The sequence below is a fragment of the Humulus lupulus genome, chromosome 6, assembly GCF_963169125.1.
Source record: "Humulus lupulus chromosome 6, drHumLupu1.1, whole genome shotgun sequence".
Taxonomy (NCBI): Eukaryota; Viridiplantae; Streptophyta; class Magnoliopsida; order Rosales; family Cannabaceae; genus Humulus; species Humulus lupulus.
In genome coordinates this window covers 18044056-18070467 of record NC_084798.1, presented here as the reverse complement: position 1 = coordinate 18070467, position 26412 = coordinate 18044056, and the positions used below count along the sequence as shown (strand labels likewise).

Genomic DNA, 26412 nt, shown 5'->3' with positions numbered 1-26412 from the left:
TTGAAAGACGGAATATTTTCGTGTCCAAATTTTGTTGTTGCTTCTCTTACAATAAGTTCTCTGAGGAGATTCACAGTTTTATGTATCGAGTTGAGTGTTTATGTGTTTAGACATCTTCAATGAGAAGAATATTGTCCCTACCTCTGTAAAGGTTGAATTGATTAAACTGCTAGTGTCTAAGTTTTGTCTCATCAAAATGGGTTCCACAGTAAACAATTTGGTAATTATGTGGAAAAATGAATGCATTCAAAGGGGTTATTTTTCTCCTCTGTACCTTTTCATTCTTCGTTTTTATTGTCATTCTTCTTATGTATGTCTCAGTTGTAGACTTGTGTCTGCGTTATTTGCTAGAAATGTAAAAGGTATTATTTTTACTTGTTCCTACTTCTTTTCATGTTGTGGACTTTTTTGTCAATTTTTTTTACTCATTGAGAATCACTGTGTATCTGCTTTATTTTATCTTATCATTTTTTGTATCATAGTTTCTTTAGTTTGTCAACTTTGCTTTTCATGGTTGGAGTTCTAAACCTTTCTCATCTTTAGATTGATGGACTTATATTTCACTGGTATCTTGTTTCCCTTTAAGCTATCAAATGCTAAGGATGTAATGGAAGCAATTCAATATGTTGACAAGCAAGTCTGAGAACAGACTAAAGAATTTACAACCAGAAAAACTCTTAAACAACTACAAACCAGAAAATTACAATAAAAAAACTACAGTTTCTAACTAAATCAGAAAAAAATAAACCCATAAACTCCTTTACATTCAATACTCATGTAGCTGCCCAATATCTGAATTTATTCCACAGATGAGGAGAAGTCTCCAAGTAAGTACTCGACCATTCTTTTTATTGGAGCTATAAGATTCTCATCCTAAAGAGCAAAGAACTTTTAATTTAGGGCATTCATAGTTGCCTTAGATGAAAATGGAACCATTTAGCATTTGATGTTTGTAAAATATTGCCACAAGTCAATCTGTTCCATGTCTGGCATGATTTTTTTTTCTTTCTAGAAGAAAAGAGAAAGAAATGCCATTTTATATACCGGTGGTTTCATGAAAGTACTTCTGTTGTGATCAGAAAACTTGCTCACTTTATAATTCTATTAGTTCCAAAATGAAGATTAACTTCTTTTTTTTTCTTTCCCAGTTTGCGATCATGTACGGTATTCTTTTTGTTTTATTATAAAGAAGATAGAACATTATTTAGTTATTTGCAGGCCAAAGAAGATGGTGATAAACCTGGGCTTGAGGCTATGTTGCAAAAGGTTTTACAGCTCTATGCTTCCAAAGTTCTTTCAAAACGTAGCTATGCAAAGAAAGGTAATAAGTTACCAAACCAGCATACATATCATTCTGGACCTATTCCTATATTTATTCAAATGATATGAACTGATATAATATACTGATCTTTCTAAGTATAAGAATATGGTGCCAAAAATAGGTAATGTTAAGGTAAGCTAGTTATTTCCACAAGTTGCAAAACCATTCATTTTTTTTAGTATGAATATTTAGCTTGGACCACTAGATTGTGAAATGAGGCAACTTCCCAACCGATCAGCTGTTAACGTTGTAGTTGTACTATAATTCTGTTTTTCTTTTTTGATTGTTTTGGCAATAGATTAATCATTTTTTACTTTAACTTATAATTCAACATGCTTAGAAGAACAAAACTTCGCTGTTGTAGGTGGGGAGATTTTGAAGGCTGAAGAGTTCCTTGAGACCATAATAAAAGGTCTGCAGTGTCTCTTTAAAAGATAGTTAATAATCAGGCAAGCAACCTTTTGCTCTATCTCACTGGCAAATCTTCAATGTCTTGCAGCTCCTGCGGAAGTATGGAACAAGATTTTGATTGACGGAATGACAGTTGGTAAAGGCGAAATTTCACCTGATGAACTCTATGCAGTCATTAAGAAAAGAATTGAGCGCACTTCGATTCGAACAGTGAGCACTACTTTGACAATTTTATCTCTGGATTTTTCTTCTTTTCGTTTAATGTCGACCTTAAATTCTTCGTTGTGGCTCTCTCTCAGGAGGGTGGTTCTTACCGGCAGAGAATTCTTACCGAGTATATCAAAGGCATTCAATCAAGAGCCGAGGAGATTGTCCAAGTGCTTCGGGGCAATCCACAATAGTAGTTAGTTGTACCTTTGAAAAAGAAAAAAGAAAAAAGAAAATGGATGATTCATAAAGCATTTTTGGGATGTGAAATACCAATGTGTCTCATTCTCTGATTTATATTTTCAAACTGAAGAAAAGAGCATCTTGGAGTATTTGAATTCAATGTATTTATCTTTCTGTAGAGGTCTCTTGCTATGGCCTTCGTGTTCTTATTGGAAACATTGTTTATATAGCTTCAAGTCCTTGTAAAATTGTAAAACAGAAATATACCCAGCTTGCCATTAACTAGAATATTAAGAAGTATTATTATAGTTAAAACAATTCCTAATTGAAATTTTCTTTACCACATGACTGTTCAGACGTTTAATTAATAATATTGTAGGTAATTAAATTATGCGTTGTATAAGCTGGGCAATTCTCTAGTTAGTATATTCTTAATAACGAGTCTCGAAGCAAAACTGTATGCTTTATTTGATTAATAAGTTGGTAGATCATAATACTGACATCTAAGGAAATGAATTTGCTTTAGTCCAAACAATCCTGAATCCCACATCGCCCACAAACTGAAAAGCACTGTCTTTACCACATTATAAAACAAAAGCTCTCCAGCTCTTTCAATTCATACCTTTCTCGGCCTTTTGGCTAAGATCAAGTGTAGTATCTGTTCTTATCAGTTCAATATCTGATACGTGGACCAAAGGTTCACACGATATTAAATTTTTTTTTTGAGGGGGAAAGCCCACTCCGATAGCTTGCTATTGGGGCTTTCAAGAATGTCGCCCAGGCCTTACACTATAGCTTGGGCAGGCGTGCCCCACCAAATCTAGTTCAAGATTAACCTGTGGGCTTATATAGGGCCTTACCAGCCTTACCAAATCTTGTTCCATGTATATTATTATTGTTAATATGTTTGTGCTTTTTATGTATATTTATTAATATGTAATATTTAGCTATAGAAAGAAGGAAGTAGTAAAAAAGTATACACCTATAAAGCTAAATTCAATTATATAAATACAGATAAATTGATTAAATCCAATCTTAACTTTTAATATATGATTTTAACTTTTAATATATGATTTTTTTCTATTTCCATTTCTTCAGCAAATCACAAATATATACTGAATTGTTTAATATATTTACATTTTATTATACATATTTACATGACCCAGTTTTCCAGTGCATCCCAAAACGTCACTGGTAAAAGACCCACATCACGTGTCTAAGGTCCCTTGATGGTCCAAAGCAATCATGTCTAAAGCCTCGTAAGATCCACTATGTTGATGAGTGAGGCCCACTCGCATTGTAAAATTATCACACAAGGCATCAAGCGGCTCACGCGCACCCGTCACCTCGCACACACTAGGCACCTCGTGCGCATCAATCGCCTCGCGGGCCCTTAGCGCCTCGTGCGCACCTGGCGCCTCGCGGGCCCCTAGTGCCTTGTGCGCATCAGGCGCCTTGCATGCACCTGATGTTTGTATGTAGGTTACGTGACACCTCCTCGCAAGGAGCAAGGGCCTCGCATAGTGAGGCCCAACTCACCCAGGTGCCATGACACCTCCCTAATGCGTGTAAGGACGCCAAAGCCCCTCGTGCCTTATGCCACGAGCTTAGCATAAGGATTCCCAACAAATGACTCAATATAGGCAATATGGGGTTTGCATAAAGGGAACCCACACTACCCCATTGAAGAACCTATAAGTTCTTAAACACTTAGTAGAAAATAACAATGTTTATTGCAAATACATATTTTGAAGACCTGAGACCCACCACATACGAGGTACCCGAACGAGTACGGGATGTACGACCCTAAGGAGGACAAAGGCGTGACTCTGACATCCGTGCCAGGCAAGTAGTGAAAGTACGAGGAGTGGTGACATGACTTGCATGTCTCTGACCACGAACAAGCATCCACAACACAATCCTTTACTCCACCACGAACTGTGCAACTACCATGATAATGTACCCACTTACCTTCTTGTCCTCTAGGACCACCTTGTATCAGGGGTCATTAGAGCCAAGCTATAAATAGACCTCCACCCCTCATACGAAGGGGTTGAAAAATTCATTGTATACTCAGGTTATTAAGCAATATACGAATGTTTACTCCATTGTTGATCTGCACTTATTTTTCCTCAAGTTCATTCTAAGTTCTTATTTAGCCATCTTTTTACTAAACTTTGAGTTTTCCGACCTAACATCGTTAACGAGTTCTCACTGTCAGCAGGCGCAATTTTTTATGACGATGTATAATGTAGTTATTTAGAACATCTGATTAGTGCTCAAAAATGCAAATTTATTAGTTTTAAAGTGTAAAATAAATTAATTTTTAATTAATATTTTCATGAATTTATTGTAATATATTTTATAATTGAAAATATTAATTTTAATTTAATTTTCAGCAAATAAATTTCATTTGGACACTAATAAAAATGGAGAATAGAGAAATAATTAAAACTGAAAAAGAAAAGGAAGAAAGTGGTATTTTTGGAAGAAATGAAGCTCAGGCCCGTTGGCCCAAGCCCAGCACAAACTCTCCCTTCTCTTTGCCCAGCTGCCACGTGTCACCGCCACCGCCTGCCACGCGTCCCAGCTCCTCCTTCAACACTTGCATTGACCACCATACACATATATGCATATCATATATCATGTAACCTTGCCTTCTTTTGCTGAGGCCCAATGCAAGCCACCCATGTTAGCCATTTCCAGCATAGACCTCAATATGCATATATGCATATTTGCATATTCCCTCATTTCCTCCATCATGATAGTCCCTCCAACGGACTGCCAAGCCCAAAGGTCCAAAAGCCCAAATGCCCAAATGCATTCCTTCAGCAAGCTAGCAAGCTCCCAACGTGACCCAACTGCCCAAATGCATATGAAAGCCCAACTTCCAGCAGCCCAAATCCAGTTTTCTCCTCTCCTAGCTAGTGCCTACGTGGCACCTCCTCATTGGCTGAAAGTGGGTCAAAACCCTCTTGTGTCATCAACCATATTTGTGGGTATTGGGTTTGTAAAATTTCCATTTTGAGCTTTAAAGCTTATGTTTTTGTGGTATTTTAGAAAAGGAGCATTTTGACTACACACAAAAATAGCTAGGGTAATATTAATAATAGGATTTGATTTTTCAAAATCATATCTTATTATTAATATTTCAGATTTATTTTGTAAACCCCATTTTGTTGTTTAATTTCTTTTTAGTCATTTTCTCCATCTATAAATAGGGACACTCTCTTCACATTATGTATGTAATTTTTAGAGTAGAGAAACTATAGCAAAATTTCCACTCACTTTCTTCTCATATTTTCTTCTTAGAATTTTGTGAGAATCATGAGCATAATGGCCTAATCTTCCTAGGAAGGTTAGGGATGATTCCATATGCAAGTGATGTTATTTTGCTACTTTGATTTACTATGTTCTTAATGTAATATATTTGAGTTATTTATGTTCTTTCATCTCTATCTTTACTTTGTTATCTTTATTTACTTATGCTAATAGTATATAGGATTAGTCATGCTCTTTCTATGTGCTTCTAATTAGTAAAAGTAATATTGATACATAATTTTATGTCTAATATTCTATTGCATTATTGCCATTGGGTATTTTGTCATTTTTAGATTTTTCATAAGATTAACATTGTGCTTTTAAAGTAAAGAACTTTATAACTCAAATGAACTTTTGTTAGAAAAACTATGAACTTTAATGTTAGATTTTCCAAGTAAATGTTGGGATGTGAACTATTTACTTGTGTATTTTTTTAAATCAAGTAACCAAGTAACTAAACAAGCATATGGATGATTCTTGAAACCTTTCATTTTCTCAAACTCTTAATTACATCTTACCTTTATTTCACTTATCTCATTTCATCACTTTATCAAAATACAATACAAAAATCTCAAACATCTTTCCATTTACAATTTTATTTACTTCTTGTTACTAACTTTTTGTGCAATTTTCTACTAACCTTTTGATTTTAGGTTACCTCCTTGTGGATCGACCGCCCGATTATACTACAACCACCGCTTAGTGGTTGTCACATTTTGGGCATTAAACAACATCTAGCAAATTTTCGAATAATTTATAGTGTAGAAAAAAATATCAAATAGTTTGTTGCACGAGTGACAATTTTTTTATACTCGTGGAAAGTAACTTGTTTGAACCTTATTTTCGGCACTATAAATTATTTGGAATTTTTTTATGGCAAATTAGGTGCAGCCACGTGGGTGCCACGTTGGTCTTTAGTTAGACTTAACGGTCAGGGACCAACAACTGCACCAAATTTATAACGGTAGTCATTATTGCCGCTAAATTTTTTACATAGGTATTTAAGTACAATAAATTGAACTACAAAGGTATGATTGCAGCAAATTTCCCTTAATATTATTGTAGGTGTGGATACCAAAAATCCACCAAGAAAAAAAAAAGTTTCTAGTCCCTTGTTGAAGTGAGTGGCGAAGGGGCACTGAAGGCGCCAAGTACGCGATAGAGTCAGAAGGTCATCATGTGCCACCAAGAGGCCACATATTTGCAAGACCCTAGGCCTCACAAAGTCACTTCATGCCAAATGAGAGACAAGAATTCCACACCGGTAAAAATTCCCAAGCAATCAAGTCCAAACCCCCTGTAAGGCCCACACGCATTGCAAGACCATCACACGAGACATCAAGCGCCTCGTGCCAGGGTCTCGCAGAGGTCATCTCGACCATGCCCAACACCTCGTGCCTGGGCCTCGTAAAGGTGCCTCGCGCCTGGGACTCGTGAAGGTGCCTCAGCCATGCCCAGCGCCTCGCGTCTAGGCCTCGTGAAGGTGCCTCTGTTGGGGTTTTATGCCCTAATTAAAACTCAAATTCTTTGTAATCTCATTTTCTTATCAATAAAAGAATAGAAATCATTTTTTGACTTGGTCAATCACTTTGCTCACATGTTTTATTTTCATGATTATTTGTTTAATATAAACTTCTATTAAATCTCGAGCATATAGCTAATTTTATTTATAGTGACGTAATCACAGTGGAATATAAATATGATTATATGTTCAAAATAAGTTAGTCATAAGATTAGTCAGTGCACCGGATTTATACTGACTTGTCAATCTACGATATGATCTACTTACACATTACAGTGTTATGTTCTTCCCAGAACATTAGCAAAGTAGATAAGATCAGATGTATTTGTTACATCGGACAGGACCGATATTGACAGTTGATAAGATAAGTAAACATACCGTTATTATCTATTCTAGCCATATCATATAGTTGACCATAGATCAATTCAATCTCAATTCTGAGTGGTTAGTATTCTAACTGATTGTATTATTTGAGTTCTTTGACTTGTTCGTTACCAGCTTACCCTACGGACTAGCCCATACTTACATCTTGGGAACTCGGTAGTATAATTGAGTGGGAGTGTTAATCATATATATGAACATCTATAGCTTCTGATGAAGAAGTGAAACGATGGTTTCCTTTTAGTTTGGTTCAAGGTGTTAAATGATAGAGATCTCATTTCAGTAATTAAATTAGTTTACTGAAATATCATTTACAAGGAATTAAGTGTTTTATGGATAAAATACAATGAGGGGTAAAACAGTATTTTAGTCCTATCTCATTGTAGACCGTCTATAGAGGATTGAGTGACAATTATGGTTGTAACAATGGATAATTAACAGCGTATCTATATTTGTTATAGAGCGTTTTATGAATTCAATAGTTCAATTCCAAGTTTATAGTGGAGTCACGAGGAATTAATAAGTTAGTAAATTTATTTGTTAGATTTATGATAACTTATTGGAGCTTGATTTCATAGGCCCATGGTCCCCATTGTACCTTGGATAAAATCATCTAGATAGTCTCAATTAATTGATTTAATCATCAATTAGAATTATCAAAGTTGACTAGGTCAATTTTGGATAGTTTCACAGAGTTGTGTAATTTTGAGAAGAAAAGAGAAATTATGGCAGATTTATTAATTAAGATAAATTGGTATCTAAATTAATAAATAAATTTAAATCAAGGTTCAAATTATAAATAATTAATTTGATAAAAGATTTAAATAATTATTTAATTAATTAAATCAATAGAAAATAATACAGGCCTTGATTTTAAGTCCAATGGGCTTATAATCGAATGAGAAATTTCACGGACCTATAGCCCATGATAATTTCAACCTAGGGCTTCAAAATGGTTGTCATTTTATTGATTTTTAATTAAATTAAATGGCCTAATTGAGTCTGTTTACTGAGATTTTCGGAAACTACATTAATGAATATTAGCTAAGACTAATGACATGGAATTTAGAAGATTGACACAGGATTTTTACGTGGTTGGGACGTTAATAAGCCTTAGTCCACGAGTCAGTTGTATTAGAGCTTAGAAAATCTTTTACAATGGAGTTTCTCTCTATGTTTTGACAGAGTGACTGTATACAAGTCGAAGAGAGATCTTTTTTCCAGTGCTCTATTGCCTGTATTTATAGGCTCATAGGAACACTGGACCTGGGCCGGGTATGACCCGGGCCCATTAAAGATGTGGATACTCTTGGCTTCTCTAGCGGAAGCCCAATACAAAAGATAAAAATACACAGGTTCAAGAATAATTAAGGCCCAATAGGGCGGCCCAAGAACTATATTTCGCCCGACAAAATGGTGCTTTTGGTCTGGGCACTTCGAGTTACGAGGCAGATTCAAGGGTCAAAGCCAGTCAGAGTACTTGGCAGCGCAGGTCTGAAACAGCGGCGTGCAATCTCGATGTGGCCTTTTCCGCAGGTGAAAAGTGGGGACAACCCCCACGCGTCGTGGGGCGGCTTCAGGGTCATGATAACTCTACAAAATAGAGTTATTTTACCACTTTTTATGTGCTAATTGTTGCTTAATTCTTGAGTTTTTAATTGATTTATTAAGTTTTTAAGTAATTTTGAATTTATTAGGTTTATTTTAATTTTGTATATTTTTGTGTGTTTTTATAGTCATTTTGTTGTAATATGTTGTAGTTTAATTATTTGAAATTTATATTGTTAAGTTAGGAATAAAAAGATGCAATGTTGAGCTTAAATGTTAGGTAAATTAAGTTTTAATTAATATTTTCATGAAACTTTTATTGTATAATTTATTATTGAAAATATTTGATTTTAATTTAATTTATGTTTGTTTTATAGGGAAGTGGTTGTATTTTATTTGCTCTTGAGGAGAAAGAAAAATAAAGAAGAAATGTGGCATTTTCAAGAGTTAAAGCTGAAAGAAATGAGGATATTTTGGTATTTCTGAAAAGCTTTAGGCCCAAGCTCCAATTCGGCCCAGCCTGCCCCCCCCCCCCCCCCCCCCCCCCCAACTCCTTCAGCCACGCCAGCTGCCTCCAGGTCACGTCTCCCATTTGCCTCTTCCTGAAGCAAGCATAAATGCATCAGTCGAATCACTCCAAAGCTCACAACCACCTGCCAGCCGTACGGACAAGCATCACATATGCACACCAGCGCCAGCTGTCCTCATCTGCCTTCTCCTGATGCTCTTCCAGCCGTGCATCATTTTGTGATGCATTTCCTTCCTTCAGCAAAGAAGGCCCATGCCCAAAAGCCACGCCTGGCCCAATTCGCATAATGTCCCATGCCAAGACAACCCAACTGCCACAGCCACCACCAAAAGGCCAAAACTCCCATTTTTATTCCCAATATTTTTCACTCAAATATCAATTCACTCTTCTCTATTTTTCTTATCTAAATAAACATTCCTAATTTATTTTTTTACCCTAGCTTTTCACTAATCTTTTACCCAACCAAACATTTCATTTTTCCAATACTCTTACACTTACTCTATTTATCCTACCACTTCCCAACACAATTAAATTAATCAATTTATTTATTTTAATTTGATTAATTTAATCTCCATATTTTGCCTATAAATAGAGCCTTGTAAGACCATTTGGGGAGCTCTTCTTCTTCATCTTTTCAACTTCTTTTACACTTCATATTTTTCTTCTTTTCACTAGTTTCTCTCTACCATTTTTCATCTTTTGAAGAGCATGTCAAGTATGTTATTTTATAATTTTTATCTAGTTATGAGCTTCTAATCTTTTTCAAAGGTTATTAAGATGATGATGAAGCAAAATGTAACTAGATAGTATTTTTTTATTGTATGTTGATTTCCCATTTGTGTAACATTGTTTATGGATTTTTCTATCAAAGATATGCATTTTTCATCTATTATTGAGTGTTAAAGCATATTACACTTAGTTCTTCATTATGCAAAAATATGATATTCTTTGATTAAATGTTTTTCATTAAATTGTTCACATCTAATTCTTAGAGCATAAGTATCATATTTTGCCTAAACATAATCTCTTTGATTTTTTGTAGTTTCATTAGATTGTAACACAACTAATGCTTAGAAATTATATTTTATATAAGTGAAGAAAAATCCTACATTTTTGAAAGAGTAACTTGTGCTTGAATAGAAAATATATTTTGAAAAAAATATATAGTGTGATTTATTTCAACTATATCAAAACTTTGGAATCAATATACTTATAAATACTATTGAACTTGCATTTTGTGGATTCTAAAATCTTAATAATCTTATTTTACATATCTCATTTGAAAACCATTTTTATCATTAATATTTTTGTTACTTGTCTTTTATTTTTCTAAAACAAAATCTCATCAAATATTTGGAACTAGGTTAGAATATTATTGTTTTGTTTGAAATAGTTTCTTTTGATGTTAGTCAACTCTCATGGGTTCGACCTCGTACTTACATGAACATTATATTCCGAAACGAATCGTGTACTTGCGAGTTTAAATATTAAAACACCCTCTTTTGGGATCAACAAGTTTTTGGTGCTGTTGCCGGGGAGTTGCAAGAAAGAAACGATCTTTCTACAAGGTAAGTAACATTCTTTTACTAGTTATTTTATTTTTATTTGCACTATCATCTTTAAAAAAAAGAAAAGTAAAATATATATATATCTAAAAAAAAATCGAAAAAAAAGAGTAAAAATCGAAAAAAAAAAAGTATACATATATTTATTTATATTGTTATATATTATATTATATATATATATCTTGGTAGTTGATGGCATTTAATGCCTCCTACTTACTTATTAGTTGAGTGCATTTGTGCCTCCTAAATACTTGATAGTTGAGTGCATTTTTTGCCTCATACATACTTGAACAATCTATCTCCTCTAGTTGATGGCATTAGTGCATCCTAGCTTTTATTTATTTTTCTTATTATCTTTGTTGATGGCACTAGTGCCTCCTAAGTTTTATTATTATTATAATTATTATTATTAGTGTTGGTTGATGGCATTAGTGCCTCCTAATTTTATTTTTTGTTGATCATTTAGTTGATGGCACTTGTGCCTCCTAATTTTTTACCTTAATTTTGTTATGGTTGATGGCATGCTATGCCTCCCTACTATTGTCTAATTATTGATAAACTTACTTAATTTTATCTTATTTTTCTTTGTTTTTTTTTTAATCATATTATCATGTAATTGTTTAATATCTTAACATTGTTCTCTTAATTTTATTTTATTTTTATTTTTACCTTAATTGTCATTTAAAAAAAAAAAATTAGTTTGTCATTTAGTTTACCATATGGATCATTTTAATTATAGTTGGAATTCTGAGTACAACTATTATGAGCAATCAAATTTAAATTATGGAGAAACTAATGATATGCATGATTATGGTGAATCCCTTGATATCCCATTTGCCCCCACCTATAATCCAAATTTTTCATGGAGTCATACCCAGTCTCTAATAGGGCATGAATTCAACATGCATAATCAAAGTCATGCCCAACCCGACCTATCATATCCCATTGAACAAGAAACGAGCCCATCTTTAGAGGATAACCTACAACAATTTATGCAATCAACCTACCAAATCTTACTAGCCCAATCTCAGTCAATCTCAAAAATTGAGACAATAGTAGGACAACTTGCAACTGTTATAGAGTCGGAAAAACAAGTTTATCCCAACCAACCCATTCCTAATCCAAATAGTCAAATTGAAAATAAAAAGGAGAATGAAGTTGTTGAAAAACTTGTAATATGCATCCAACCCCCTAATAAAACCAAAGAGTTGGATGAGATAATTTTCGAGGCTCATAAGGAAAATGAAAAAGATATAATTATATTTCAAGAGCCCATAATTGAACAAATTTGTATATTTACTCAAAATGAAAAGGAGTCTAATATATATATGCAATTTTCTTATTTTATTGATATTCCATTAAAATTGCATATTTCTAATTTTCTTATAGGTGTGATGTTATCAATTATTATTTATGGCATTTGCATCAAAGTCATTATTAATGAAATTTTACACCATCGATTGGGTGTAGGTTAAAAGAAAAAAAAAATTAGTCGAGCTAAAGACTATAAACTAAAGCGCTTTGTGGGAGACAACCCATATTTTTATGTTTCATTTTATATTTCACTTTTGTTGTGTGTTTTATTTATGTTTTAGGTTAACTTCTTGTTTTGATTTTTGTTTCTTTTTTGTTGCACTCTTGACAATGCTCCATGATGAGGTACGACCATTCTAAACTCTAAACTCTTTCACGCTTCAATTTATATTTGTATTTTGATACATTGAGGACAATGCATAAATTAAGTTTGGGGGTAGTGAGTTTATATGGTTACTTCTTTCATGTGTTTGAAAATGGTAGAATTTTTTTTTAAAAAAAAACAAAAAAATTAGATAGTAGAGTATCTATTTTATATATTAATTATAACAAAAAAATTTTTTTTTAAAAATATTTATATATGCTTAATATTATCTTTCTAGTAATTTATATTTATATAGTTTTGTGCTTTTATACTCTATTTTCTATAAAAAAAAAAAAACGAAAAAAAAAACTTTTTGGTGATATCCGTTTTTCCTTTGATAATACCCTTGATTGAGTTTGATTTTAGTTTAAAAAAATATATGAATTTTTTTTAAGCTTTGTGTTTAATTCTTGGGTCAATTTTGCTTTAAAAAATGAAATTTTGAAAGAAAAAAAATTATTCATCATAATATGTGAAATAAATAGTTTATTACAACAATTTTTCCAAAATTCATATAATAACTTGATAAATAGTTTTAGACTTCTAATTTAAAATATATCTTCAAAGCAAGATTGACTATGGAATTAATTACATAAGGTTAATTTTGATTCATATTTTTTATAAATTATTTTCAATGTACAATCTTGGATGACATTTTTGATATCACCAAATAAAAAAATAAAAAATGTGTGTTTTTAATTTTTCTTTTGCTCGAGGACTAGCAAAATATTAAGTTTGGGAGTGTGATAACTCTACAAAATAGAGTTATTTTACCACTTTTTATGTGCTAATTGTTGCTTAATTCTTGAGTTTTTAATTGATTTATTAAGTTTTTAAGTAATTTTGAATTTATTAGGGTTAATTTAATTTTATAGATTTTTGTGTGTTTTTATAGTTATTTTGTTGTGAAATGTTGTAGTAATTATTTGAATTATTATTGTTAAGTTAGTGGTAAAAAAATGTTGTATTATTGAGCTTAAATGTTAAATATAAATTAAGTTATAATTAATATTTTCAAAGAATTAATTTGATTTATTTTATAGTGAAAATATTTTATTATGATTTATCTTATGTTTATTTTGTTAGGGAATTTGTGGTATTTTGATGTTTGGAAAAAAGAATAGAAGACAAGAATTAAAGGTAAAAATATATAGAGAAGGTGGCATTTTTCAAAAGCACTTCAGCTGCCTCCACCAGCCCACGCCCATCTCAGCCTCTTCCATCAGCAATTCAGCCCAGGCCCATCCATCAGCTGCACAAATCAAGTGCTACCAGCCCTTCACAAGCCAAGCAATTTCAGCCATTTGCTCTAGCATATAGCAACATCTCCTTGCCTCGCCAGCTGTCGCCTCCAAGAAGAAGCAAGATAAAGAGACCCTCTTCATATCCATCATGCCTCACGCCTCCTGATCACATATGCCCAGGCCCATTCTTACCTTCCAGCTGCTAGCCTTCCCACAAGCCCAACCGCCTGATGAATGTCCAGCTGCACCACAAAGCAGTCCACGGCCCAGCACTCCTTCAGCACCAAACAGCCACCAAAAAGAGCAAAAAATCACATTTTTCTTCCCAATATTTTTTCCTTTCACTCAAATATCAATTCACTTTTTCCTATTTTTCTTACCTAAATAAACATTCCTAATTTATTTTTTTACCCTAACTTTTCACTAATCTTTTACCCAACCAAACATTTCATTTTCCAATACTCTTACACTTACTCTATTTATCCTACCACTTCCCAACACAATTAAATTAATCAATTTATTTATTTTAATTTGATTAATTTAATCTCCATATTTTGCCTATAAATAGAGTATTGTAAGACCATTTGGGCAGCTCTTCTTTTTCATCTTTTCAACATCTTCTACACATTTTTTTCTCTCTTTTCACTATTTTCTCTCTACCATTTTCATCTTTTTGAAGAGCATGTCAAGTATGTTATTTTGTAATTTTTATCTAGTCATGAGCTTCTAATCTTTTTCAAAGGTTATTAAGATGATGATAAAGCAAAATGTAAGTAGATAGTATTTTTTGTTGTATGTTGATTTCTCATTTGTACAATATTGTTTATGGATTTTTCTATCAAAGATATGCATTTTTCATCTAGTGTTGATTGTTAAAGCATATTACACTTAGTTCTTCATTATGAAAAAATATGATATTCTTTGATTAAATGTTTTTCATTAAATTGTTCACATCTAATTCTTAGAGCATAAGTATCATATTTTGCCTAAACATAATCTCTTTGATTTTTTGTAGTTTCATTAGGTTGTAACACAACTAATGCTTAGAAATTATATCTTATATAAGTGGAGAAAAATCCTACATTTTTGAAAGAGTAACTTGTGCTTGAATAGAAAATATATTTTGAAAAAATATATAGTGTGATTTATTTCAACTATATCTAAACTTGGGAATCAATATACTTATAAATATTATTGAACTTGCATTTTGTGGATTCTAATATATTAATAATCTTATTTATATATCTCATTTGAAAACCATTTTTCTATTTAATCTTAAATCTTTTTATTACTTTTCTTTTATTTTTCTAAAACAAAATCTCATCAAATATTTGGAACTAGGTTAGAATATTCTTGCTTTGTTTGAAATAGTTTCTTTTGATGTTAGTCAACTCCCATGGGTTCGACCTCGTACTTACATGAACATTATATTCCGAAACGATTCGTGCACTTGCGAGTTTAAATATTAAAACACCCTCTTTTGGACACAACAGGTCACGGATGCCTTTCCTTGCCAAACCGGGAGGACCTGATCCGGGTTCGTTTACCTCTGTCCCTCTTCGTTTACCATAGGCCCGGACCGTTTAACAGGCTCCGGGATCGTTCTAAGTATACTTCAACTGTAATCCCAACTGTCCATACGTCTCCTAGACGTCTGTCCTGGATCACCATCCCGGACGCCATCTGGGTCCAGAATCACGCTTGGGCCGTAGCCCTTGGTTACTCCTGTACCAAGCGGGCTTGGGCTGGGCCCATATCTGAACGCCCAGACCATGGGCCTGGACCATCGCCCTGGGCCCACAACAGGAAATGGGATAATAGAGTCTATAAAATGAGTGCTTAGAGAGAAGTCAAAACAGAAGTTTGATAAGTCATAAGTCAGATTTTCTGATAGTTTTATATTATCTCTAAACACAAGTCATTTTCTAAGCCACTTTGTTATTTTCTCTTCTTCTCTCTATATCTATCTCATGTGTTGAGAATTTCCCACACTAGTCTAGGTGGTTCTAAGGATACATTGGAAGATTGTGAAGAAAATAGAAGATCGGTTCAGTTTCTTGATAATACTCTGCGACAGAAAGGATACAAGAGTTAGAGAAATTGAAGGAAGGACTCTTAATTCCGCTGCGTATACGGTAAGTATTCTATTATTTGTTTCTCTTTGAATTCAATTTTAGAAACATGTTTTAGGCTATCTCGTATTAATTTGTTTAATATTAGATATACATGAAAATAAATAAAGATCTTGTATAAGCTAATCCAACAGCCTCAGCCATGCCCAGCCGAAGTCAATGATTCGCATAGCGAGGCCTACCTTGCCTCACGGCCCCTAAGCACCTGGCCTTGCCTCGCACATCCAGCCATGTCGAAGGTCTCGCGGCCCCCCTCGCACATTTGGGTCACTGCCGCGGGAAGGGCCTCGCGCAGCGGGGCACGCCTCCCCTAGGCCTGCATCTCGCGGCCCCCAAGCACCTAGCCTCGCCTCGCGCATCCAGCCACGCCTACGAGGTGTCCCGCACCATGGGCCTCGCATCAAGAAGACGCCTCGCACATGGGAGGTGTCCCACGCCTCGCCTAGGCCTGCTTCTCGCGACCCCCAAGTGACCCTGCCTTACCTCGCACATCCAGGTCCGTGCCATGAGAAGGGCCTCGCGCAGCTAGGCAACCTCGCTCGGCCCCGATGGTCTTGTGGCCCCTCGCGCATGGGGACCGCGGGGCATTAGTCTCGCAAAGTGAGACCGTCGACTCACGCATGGGCGTCAAGTCTTATCGCATACATAGCAGGCCTCATTGAAGAGGCCTTATCTCTCTCCCTGAGATAAGTGCCACCAACGGAGCACCTCTCTTTAACACGCGTTAAAGTAAGGACAGGGAAAGCCTCACATCGATTTGATGCAAAGTCAGAAGAGGTACGGAGCACACTTACAAACCAAGAGGAACTAGAGTACGGACATAAGGCCCACGCCAGACAAGTAGTGGTCGTACGAGTAAGGTACCTGTTGTGGTCCTCACCAGCCAGTCTCTGAAACTCGTACTAGGCAAGTAGTGGAGGCACAATCGAGTACTAAATTAGAGGTGCTCCCACATACTCTGACCATGTACTGGAGCCGACACCACTACCACCTGTGCTACTACCCTGACAGTGTACTCATGTACTATTCTGTCATGAGGGACCACCATGTATAAAGGGCCATTATAGCCTAGCTATAAATAGACCTTGACCCCTCAGAATAAGGGGTTGGAAAATTCATTGTACACTCAGGCTATTAAGCAATACACAAAGGCTTACTCCATTGTTGATCTGTGTTTATCTTTCCTTAAGTTTATTCTAAGTTCTTATCTAAATATCTCCATACTTACCTTTGAGTTTTCCGACCTAATTTTGTTGATGAGTTTTCACCGTCAACAGTAGGTAATTAAATTATGCCCTGCATAACTTGGGCAATTCTCTAGTAACTATATTCTTAATAGTAAATTGTGGCTAAAATACTCAATATTTTCAAAATGTTGTACTTTTAAATCTAATTTTTTTTAGCGATAAATATACTCAATGTCTTTAAAATATTGTATTTTTATACTCAAACTTTTTTTTTTGCGATAAATACACCTAATGTTTTTTAAATGTTGCACTTTTATACATATATATTTTTTTATTACTTTGAGAAATAATAAGAAAGTGAAGGAAAACAATATATTTGTAATTATATTTTAAATTTTAAATTATTTTCCCTTTCTTATTTTTTCTCAAAATAACTATTTTAAATTAAAATTAATAAAAAATAAAACTTATATTTTTCCATCAGTTTAAAATATAAGTTTTTTTAGATAAAGTAAAAGAAAAATATAAGTTTTAATTATTTTGATTAATTTTAAAATCTTAAATGATGTTTTTTTTTTTTTTTTTTGAAAAACAATAAGAAAGTGAGAATAATTTAAAATTTTAAAAATAATTAAAAACCTAAAATTTTATTTCACTTTCCTATTTTTTCTCAAAATTATAATAAAAAATACGAATAAAAGTGCAACATTTTAAAAATATTGGGTATACAAAAAAGAGTATAAAAGTACAATATTTTGAAAATATTATATATTTTAACCACAATTTACTCTATTCTTAATAATGAGTTTCAAAATTGTATGCTTAAAGATACTTATTTGTTACCTTGTAATTTATTGAAAGTAAAAAATAGTTGTATTTTGGTCAATAATTTTTCTATAATACCCAAATTACTCTCTTTTTGATAAATTATTATTTTTATATATATTTAAATGAATTGATTGATCCTAATTATTTTTAAAATTATAAATTAATTAATTAAAATTATCAACATATTTTTTAATAAACACAAAACTTGTTAAAATAAATATATTTTTTTTTCTTTTTTCCCGTTGAACTGTACATTTCCCCTCTATCGAGCTGCCCCCTCTCCTTTTCTGGATCGAAGTTGTGCGCCACCTTCGACATCGAGCTCTTCCTCCTTCGTTCGTCCTCGTGGCACTCGCCGTCTAGGTTGAAGTTGCACGATGTTTCCAAGGTTGAGCTTATTCTTTGTCATACGATGTTGTTTAACGCCCAAACGTGACTTCCACTTAGCGGTTGTTGTAGTATAGATCGGGCGGTCGAGTCCACAATGAGGCAAATGAATAAAGTTAATCAATAAATAAATGTTAGAGATAAATAATATGAAGAAAATAGAACAAGTGATATTTTTGTTATTTTTGAGATTTAAAGATTAGAAATAAATATAGATTAAAGTATGATGTAACAATAGATAACAAGTAGGAATAATCAAGAGTCACCAATATGCATACTTATTTATTTGGATCTTTGATTCACAAAAATTACACAAATGAGAAGTTCACATCTCAACTATTCATTTCGAAGATTTAACATTGAAGCACAAATATGTTTTACAAAAATTTATTCAAGTGATTATTATTCTTTACCATGGAAAGATGAGATAAATCTTATGAGAAATCTAAAAATGACATTATACCATTGACAATAATGCAATAAAAGATTGGACATAAAACCTAACACAAATATTATTTTTACTATTTATAAAATACATAGAAAGAGCATGACTAATTCTATATAGATTTAGCAAAAGTAAATATATATGAATGAGATGGAGAAAATGATAAAGATATTATTTATATTATTTTCACTAATTTGATAATACATAGAAAGTGCTTGACAAAATCTATATACTATTAATAAACATAAATATAGATAACAAGATGAAAGAAAATAAATCACTCAAATATATAAATTTTAAGCACAAAGTGAATAAAAAATATCAAAAAAAGTCATAGTGCATATAGGACCATCCTAACATTCCTAAGAATGTTAGCCTATTATGCTAGACATTCTCATGAAATTCTAGAGAGAAAATATGAGAAATGAGACTACAATTTTGTAAAGTTTTGCTACCTAAAAATTACATGGTAAATATGAAAGAAGAGTCTCTATTTATAGAGTGAGAAAATGACTAAAAAGAAATTAAACAACAATTTGGTGTTTACAAAATAAATCTGAAATATTAATAATAAAATATGATTTTAAAAAATCAAATCTTATTATAAATATTAACCTAGTTATTTTGGTATATGATCAATATGTCTTTTTTTCACCAAAAAAAATGAGCTTTAAAGCTCAAAATGATAATTTTACAAGCCACAATACCCACAAAATATGAGTTGATGGTGGCTGGTGGCAGATGTGTGTTTTGACCCATTCCCAGCCAATGGGGAGGTGCCACGTGGCAATGGCTGGGAGAGGAGAAAGCAGATGGGCTGGAGGTGCTTCGGATGGGCTTGCTGTGAGTTGGGCCTTCGTTTGGGGTGTTGGACTTGTTGAGTAGCTAGGAAAGGAGTTGATGCTGCTTGTTGGGCTTGGAGGGAAGCTAGGCCCGTTGGAAGATGTCATTGGCGTTGGGGGCTTGGAGGGCTACGCTGAAGGAGGCTGAAGCAACGTTGGACACATGGCTGGGACATGTGGCACGTGGGAGAAGTGCCACTTGGCGCTACAGGTGGAAGTAGAGAAGAGGTGGATTGGGCTTGGGGTCTTTTGGGCCAATTATTTGGACTTTATGTTGCAAAAATGCCAATTTTTTTTCATTTCTTCAATTTTATTTATTTATTTCTTCTTTTTTTTTTCTTTTTTTACCAAAATGCAACTTTAATTCCTACAAAATAATAATAAATTAAATTATAATAAAATATTTTCATTTATAAAATAAATAATATTAATTTCATAAAAATATTAATTAAACTTAATTTATTTTCACCGTTAAAATCAAACCACTAATCATATGTCGAAGCCAAAGCCAATTGGGTCACCTCCTTCTGCGTCGAAGGCACAAGGTGTTGTCGTCGTCTAGTTCACCTCCGCTGGGTCGATCGCATTTTGATTTTATTTTGGGTTTTAAGTGGGTGAGAAATTGAAGACGAATCTATTTACTAATTTGTTTTTTATTAAATAAAATATAGTTTTAATTCATTTTTATTTTAAAAATAATTAGGACTAATTAATTCATTGAAATATATAAAAAAAATTAATTAATTATTAAAAAGAGGGTAATTTGGGTATTATAGAAAAAATGTTGACCAAAACTCATCAAAGGGTACCGTTTACTTTTTTATTCGTATGATAAAACCAAAACTCTCATTTCTTAACAATTCATATTACAACATAAAAAGAAGACATTTACAAGTTTCTTTAACGATTTTCTCGCCAGCCAAATACGCCCTCACACTATTGAGGTCCACGCCATATTCGTCAAAATTCAACGATTGATTCAACTGTGTTTCAGGGAATGCTCTGATCTCCGAATGGGTGGATTCATTCGCTGCTTAAGCTTTTGATAATGGCGGAACTGAGTGGTCCGGTAGAAGTGGAGAAGGAGAATGTACATCCCGAATTGTTTAGCTGCTTGCTTCAGCCTGCAAGTTCCGATGCCGATCTTAACTACATTGGCATCCGCCGTTTCCTTCTCCATCGTAAGGCCGAGTCTGGTGTTCTTCGCCGTAGAGTAAGCTTCATCTTCCAGCCTCGTTTCAAATTGATGAAAGTTCAATGTGATCTGAAGTTTTCCAATGAATTGTAAATGACTTGGTCTCATTCATGATTTCAAAACAAGAAATTTGGATGAAATTTGAGATGGATTCGATCAATTTAGGTTTTAATAATTTTGTGAAGTTTTAAGTCTTTTGTGTGTTTTCAAATTTCGGGGCGAAACTAACAAATCTTTTGGAAATTAACAGGCCTTATTTTTATTATTATTATTTGAATTATTTGAGCAGTAGATTTATTTATGAGCTTGCTTATTCTTCCATTTTGTGTTTTCATTTTTCATTCATGATTTATGTAGTGACTTTTTTATACTGCTTTGTGGTGAAGGATTGGAGATGCAATGGAAAAGGTTATGTGGCTTACCGCAATTACATTCGCAGGCCAAGGAATTGGGAAAGTATGCAACAACCAAGCCTCAATAGTACACCCGGAAACAGGTTGCTAAAAATTTACTTTAGAGTATGACTACTTTGATTATTATCATCGGCTGTTTACAGTTTGATAGTGGGATTGGTTGACTGGATTTGTAGTGTTTTGAGAACTTATTTGATTTCGTGTAAATGTGAACTTGAAAAAATGTTCCTGCATTTGATTTGAACTTACACACATACACCAAAAAAAAAAAATCTGTCAATTAGTGTGAGGTTTAAAGTGTGCATTTGGTGTCTTGTATCATGCTTATCTTTATTGCTCAATCTTGCAAGGAATTGAGCTTGAAAGGATAATATTGATTAGTGCATATATCTCAATGGGACTACTTAATTTGTGAGTGACATCTTAAATCATGTTTCCATGCAATTCTGATGTTGGAGTAATTTTCTTGTTGATGCATCAGTGGGCGATGGATACCTCCAAGTCCACTATCCATGTTGTTTGAAGCGGAGAGCTGGAGTTCTGTAAGGGTATGGAAACTTCTTTTATGCAATGTGTATTTAAATTGGGTAGAAGAGCATCAATAATAAACAGCCCATTAAGTTCATGATTATGGGTATATACAGGACATGCAAAGTGGCAAACCAGCTTCAAGTCACAGAAACAGTTTTAGCTCAACTGCGAGTGATAGCGATCGCCCACGATTTCGAGGTGTTGAACCTCCATACTCGTTCGTGGGAATGCACTGTGTCTTTGATCAAAGCCAGTCCTCCGGTAAGTTTTTCATTGAAGTACCAACATTGGCCATCTCTGTAGTATACAAGTGAGAGGTAATGCTTTTCTAAAATGAAGAAACCTGATTAGTTCTATTGCAGTTACGGTGTTGAAGTTTGGTCACATGAATTCTGATCTACTTGCATATGGATCATCGGATGGAACATTGGCAGTATGCACTGTCTCTGACCCCCCTTCAGTTATCAAGCATTTGAAAGGCCATTCAAAAGATGTTACAGGTTGGATTACCTGGTATTGCTTCTTTTGTCTCATCTGTGTCAAAGGATAGTATATCTGCGAATGCCTATTGGCACCAATAGCTTTTCATTATTAAGGGAATTGTATTTTTTTTTAATTTTTGATTTTTACACTGATAAATGAGGTTCAAATGCAAACTAGGCTTACACACCTGAATAAATGGATGGCACATTTTACCTGGGTTTGGGCGTTTTTTTTTCTTCTTCTTCTTCCAAGTAACAATTACTGCTGCCAAAATGGTTCTTTTTGTCTCTTTCTTTGTAAATGCTTTTGTCTGTTGACACAGTAGTGTGGCCCTGAGGATATAATTATTTTCTTGTTGTTGATGAAGCTATTTTGTTGAAAGTGGTGTTTTGATTAGGGCGGATTAGAAATGAAAATAGTACATTTCAAGTCTCAACTTCTAGTTAAAATGATGAATTCAGCTACTAAGAGAAGTAAGACTTTAAAGCAGCACAATGAAGGAAAACTGACCTCTTGTTTGTAGATAATCTCTAGCTAGTCATTTGCATGCGCCCAATAGAATCTAGTACTGAGTTCTTCCTTCTTATTCTAGTTCAGTGAAAAGGATCATCATATTAAATTTAAGCTCCAAATAAAGCCCTTACTGTTGATTTCTTCTCAGAAGGTAACATACACATACCAAGCCATTTTATCTAATCCCTACAGGTTTTAATGGTTATATAAGAATGGAGAATTTATGGTTGATGTTAATGTCCCTGATTAAAAAGGAACAAATGTGTTGTTGGTTCATATGTTTTCACCTGATGTGCAGCCAATGTATCTTGTCTTTCTTCTCCTTTTTATGACTATCACTATATTTTTTTTTCTTTATTTATTTGATTATTGATTTCTTGAAGAATATATATGTGGGTCTTATATTGGAGGGCATCAGTTTTTATGGTTAAATATTTAAAATTAGGACAAACTTCAGAGACACTGAATTCCGTCATTCAGGGTTGAGCTTTCTTTTAAAATTTTTGTTCATTCTTCAGATTTCGATTTCTCATCGAACAATCAGTATATTGCATCATCATCATTGGATAAGACTGTGAGAGTATGGGAGATATCACAAGGTCTTTGTATTAGAGTAATATATGGAGTTTCTTCACAATTGTGCATTCGCTTTCACCCTGTAAGTATAGATAATTACCGTTTTGAACTTTAAGATTTTTTTTACTATTAGGTTAGGTTGTCATATTTGTAATGTATGGGTTTAAATTTCTTGTGATTCATCCACGCAATGCAAGCCGGATCCTTTTTCCAAGTTTTGGTAGTTAAGTTCAAATAAACTCTCATGGTAAAATTTGAGTTTGTTTTCATAAGAAATCTCATCAAGAGTCCTTTTGTTTTCCTATAAGATCTCATTATGCGTCCCCTCTTTATATAATGGAATGGTATACCATATATTTAAGTCGTTTTCATTAGCCAAAGCTTTTTTTTTTTGGATCTCTGTCTTTCAATGAATTAAAATGCCATAAACGTTTCCTTTTCTTTTCAATTTTGATGCAGGTAAATAACAACTTCCTTTCAGTTGGCAATGCAAACAAAGAAATTACGGTAATGACTGCATTCTATTTCTAATGCTTGGCTTATGAAGTGTTCTATCCTTGAGTTCAGACATTTTCTTGTATTTTGCAAGTGTTTCTTTTCGAAAGATATAATATTGCATTTAAACATAGATATATTGAAGATTGGAGTTAATAAAGTTACTCTCTCTAACCAGTCCTAGATAGTTTTGGCAAATATGCCAAAAGTTAAAAGCTGGATTTTTTTTTTAAAAATCGACATGTGTATATTTTGATGTCAATAGGATGTTTCTCTGTACATCTAATGCTCCACATCTACAATGGTTCATAAACATAACCAATATATCAATTTACTTTTGATATATCTTCTCAGTGATGTCCTAGACAAGTGGAATTTAGTGGATTTGTTTGACAGCAATTTGTGTTAATATATCAGGTGTTCAATTTCAGTACTGGAAGGATTATAAATAAAGCAGTATTTGACAGTGGAGTTACCTCTATGGATCATGATCACACTGGTCAGCTCATTTTTTGTGGTGATTCACTGGTGAGTCCATGTATATATATATATTTCCCTGTTATCTTACCATCTGAAAATTTAGCATTTGCCTTTGTTGACAGTTTAGTCTCTCGGGGTACTTTTGCAGGGGTGTATATACTCTGTAAGTATGAATTCTCACACAGGAGCATTATCCCGTTCTCATCGCTATCGAGACAGTAGCAGGAAAAAATCTGCAGTCACAACTGTGCAATACCGGAGTTTCTCTCTGATGGCTCGTAGCCCAGTGTTGTTGACATGTACTCAAGATGGAAATTTATCTTTCTTCAGGTCTGTCAACATAACATGAATTGTCAGTTTTGCTCTTTCTTTTGAACACCGATTAATGACCTTCGGCCTTTCTTTTTTCCCCCTTGTAGTATTGCTCTAGAAGTTCGAGGCTATTTGACTCTTCGCTGCTCTCTCAAATTAACCCCGCGAATACACAGCATCCGGGCTTCCTTCTGCCCTCTACTTTCCCCCGAGAAAGGAGAATATATCGGTCTGTTATGCACCTTCCAATTTCAAGTGAACCGTCATGCATCGATATAGAAAACTGACATTGTGATTTTCTTGTATTACTCAGTGGCGGGAAGTGAGGATTCGAATGTATACTTCTACGATCTAACTCGGCCGAAGCACACATGTGTAAACAAGCTACAGGTGCAGTCTTGTTGGCTTAAAAGGTTTCAATATCTCATCTTAGTTCAGTTTAAATTGTCAACTGACCAAAACATATGGAACTTGCAGGGTCATAGGTTTCCGGTTATGGATGTTGCCTGGAATCATGGAGCAAACTTATTGGCTTCGTCAGATTTTTACGGCACAGTTATTGTGTGGAAGAGATCAAAAACGAGTTAAGACCAAAAATATATACCAACTACAAGCCATTAATGACAGATCACAAAACTCTGAACTGGAGTGGTTTGGTGTGGTGTGGAGTCTCAAGAAAGACTTCAATTTGCCATTCTTTTTTGGAGAGTGGAAACCATTGAACCATTTTTACCAAATGTGTCACACCAAGTATTGTATTATAATTGATTGTTGTACCAGTCACAGACTCTACAGATTTTTTATTTTTATTTTTTTTAAAAATCAATCACAGTTAGTTACCTACTCATTTTTTGAATCGAATATGTTTACATTATTTTTCCATTTCATTCTTTTCAGTGATGTTATAATTTTGTAAAATTTGAGGATAAATATAAATAAATATTACGTAACTCATTATATCTTTGGTTTAATTCTTGTATTTTACATTTGAAGAAGACGTGGGTTTGTGGTTCTACTTGCACTTTTTCCCTGTCATTTTGCTCTACAAATTAATCGTTTCCAATTACTGCATAATCTGGTATATATTAGATATTGAGTGCCACTTTCCATTTTCAATTATGCATTTATACTAACTCTTTTTTTAAGTGATTGGTATCATTTTTGTTAAAAATAGATATCACTGATCAGTAAGTATTTTTTGTGCTTATTGTTATTATATATTTAAGAGATTTTTTTTCTTCAAAAAATGACTTTATATAACTGGTGGTGCAGTCAGTTTGTTTGTGTTTTCTATACCTCGATAATTTTTTTTATATGACAGTGTATATTGTAATTATTTAAGATACTATGTAAATTTTCAAAAATTTCGAATAATTTATCGTGCCAAAACAGTTGATTTTTACAATCGTATACAAAAAAATAAGCACGAATGCAACAAACTGTTTGAACCTTGTTTTTTGTACCATAATTTATTCAGAATTTCTTGAAAATTTGTAAGATGTTCTATATAACTACAATGTACACCATCATATAAAGTTTTTGGGAATTATATCTATCCTAGTGCCGAAAATAGAAAAAGAATGTACCTATATGGTCAAAAAAGTAGATGAGTTAAAAGTAGCTCCCTATATATTACTTTTTTACGGTTCTTAAAAAAACTACATTCAAAAATGTCTTCCACAA

At 33.5% G+C, this 26412-nt stretch overlaps 2 protein-coding genes and 1 non-coding gene across 3 annotated transcripts; all 3 read left to right on the top strand.

Annotated features, from left to right (window-relative positions):
- Positions 1–829: 829 nt before the first annotated feature.
- LOC133781787 (uncharacterized) lies at positions 830–2331 on the top strand. Its single transcript, XM_062220866.1, has 4 exons — positions 830–1321; positions 1686–1733; positions 1821–1942; positions 2032–2331. The coding sequence occupies exons 1-4, from the start codon at positions 1255–1257 to the stop codon at positions 2131–2133; spliced, it is 339 nt and encodes a 112-aa protein (XP_062076850.1). The 5' UTR covers positions 830–1254; the 3' UTR covers positions 2134–2331.
- Positions 2332–2740: 409 nt separating this feature from the next.
- On the top strand, positions 2741–2937 carry LOC133787209 (U2 spliceosomal RNA). Its single transcript, XR_009872243.1, has one exon. It is a non-coding gene; the product is annotated as a U2 spliceosomal RNA (small nuclear RNA).
- A 17661-nt stretch (positions 2938–20598) lies between these two features.
- LOC133781785 (uncharacterized) lies at positions 20599–25686 on the top strand. The gene is made up of 12 exons (XM_062220864.1): positions 20599–20944; positions 21313–21422; positions 21821–21887; positions 21984–22131; positions 22233–22370; positions 23385–23524; positions 23902–23949; positions 24355–24465; positions 24566–24747; positions 24837–24958; positions 25043–25119; positions 25207–25686. Exons 1-12 carry the CDS (start codon positions 20780–20782, stop codon positions 25315–25317), a joined length of 1419 nt encoding a protein of 472 aa, XP_062076848.1. The 5' UTR covers positions 20599–20779; the 3' UTR covers positions 25318–25686.
- Positions 25687–26412: the final 726 nt, after the last annotated feature.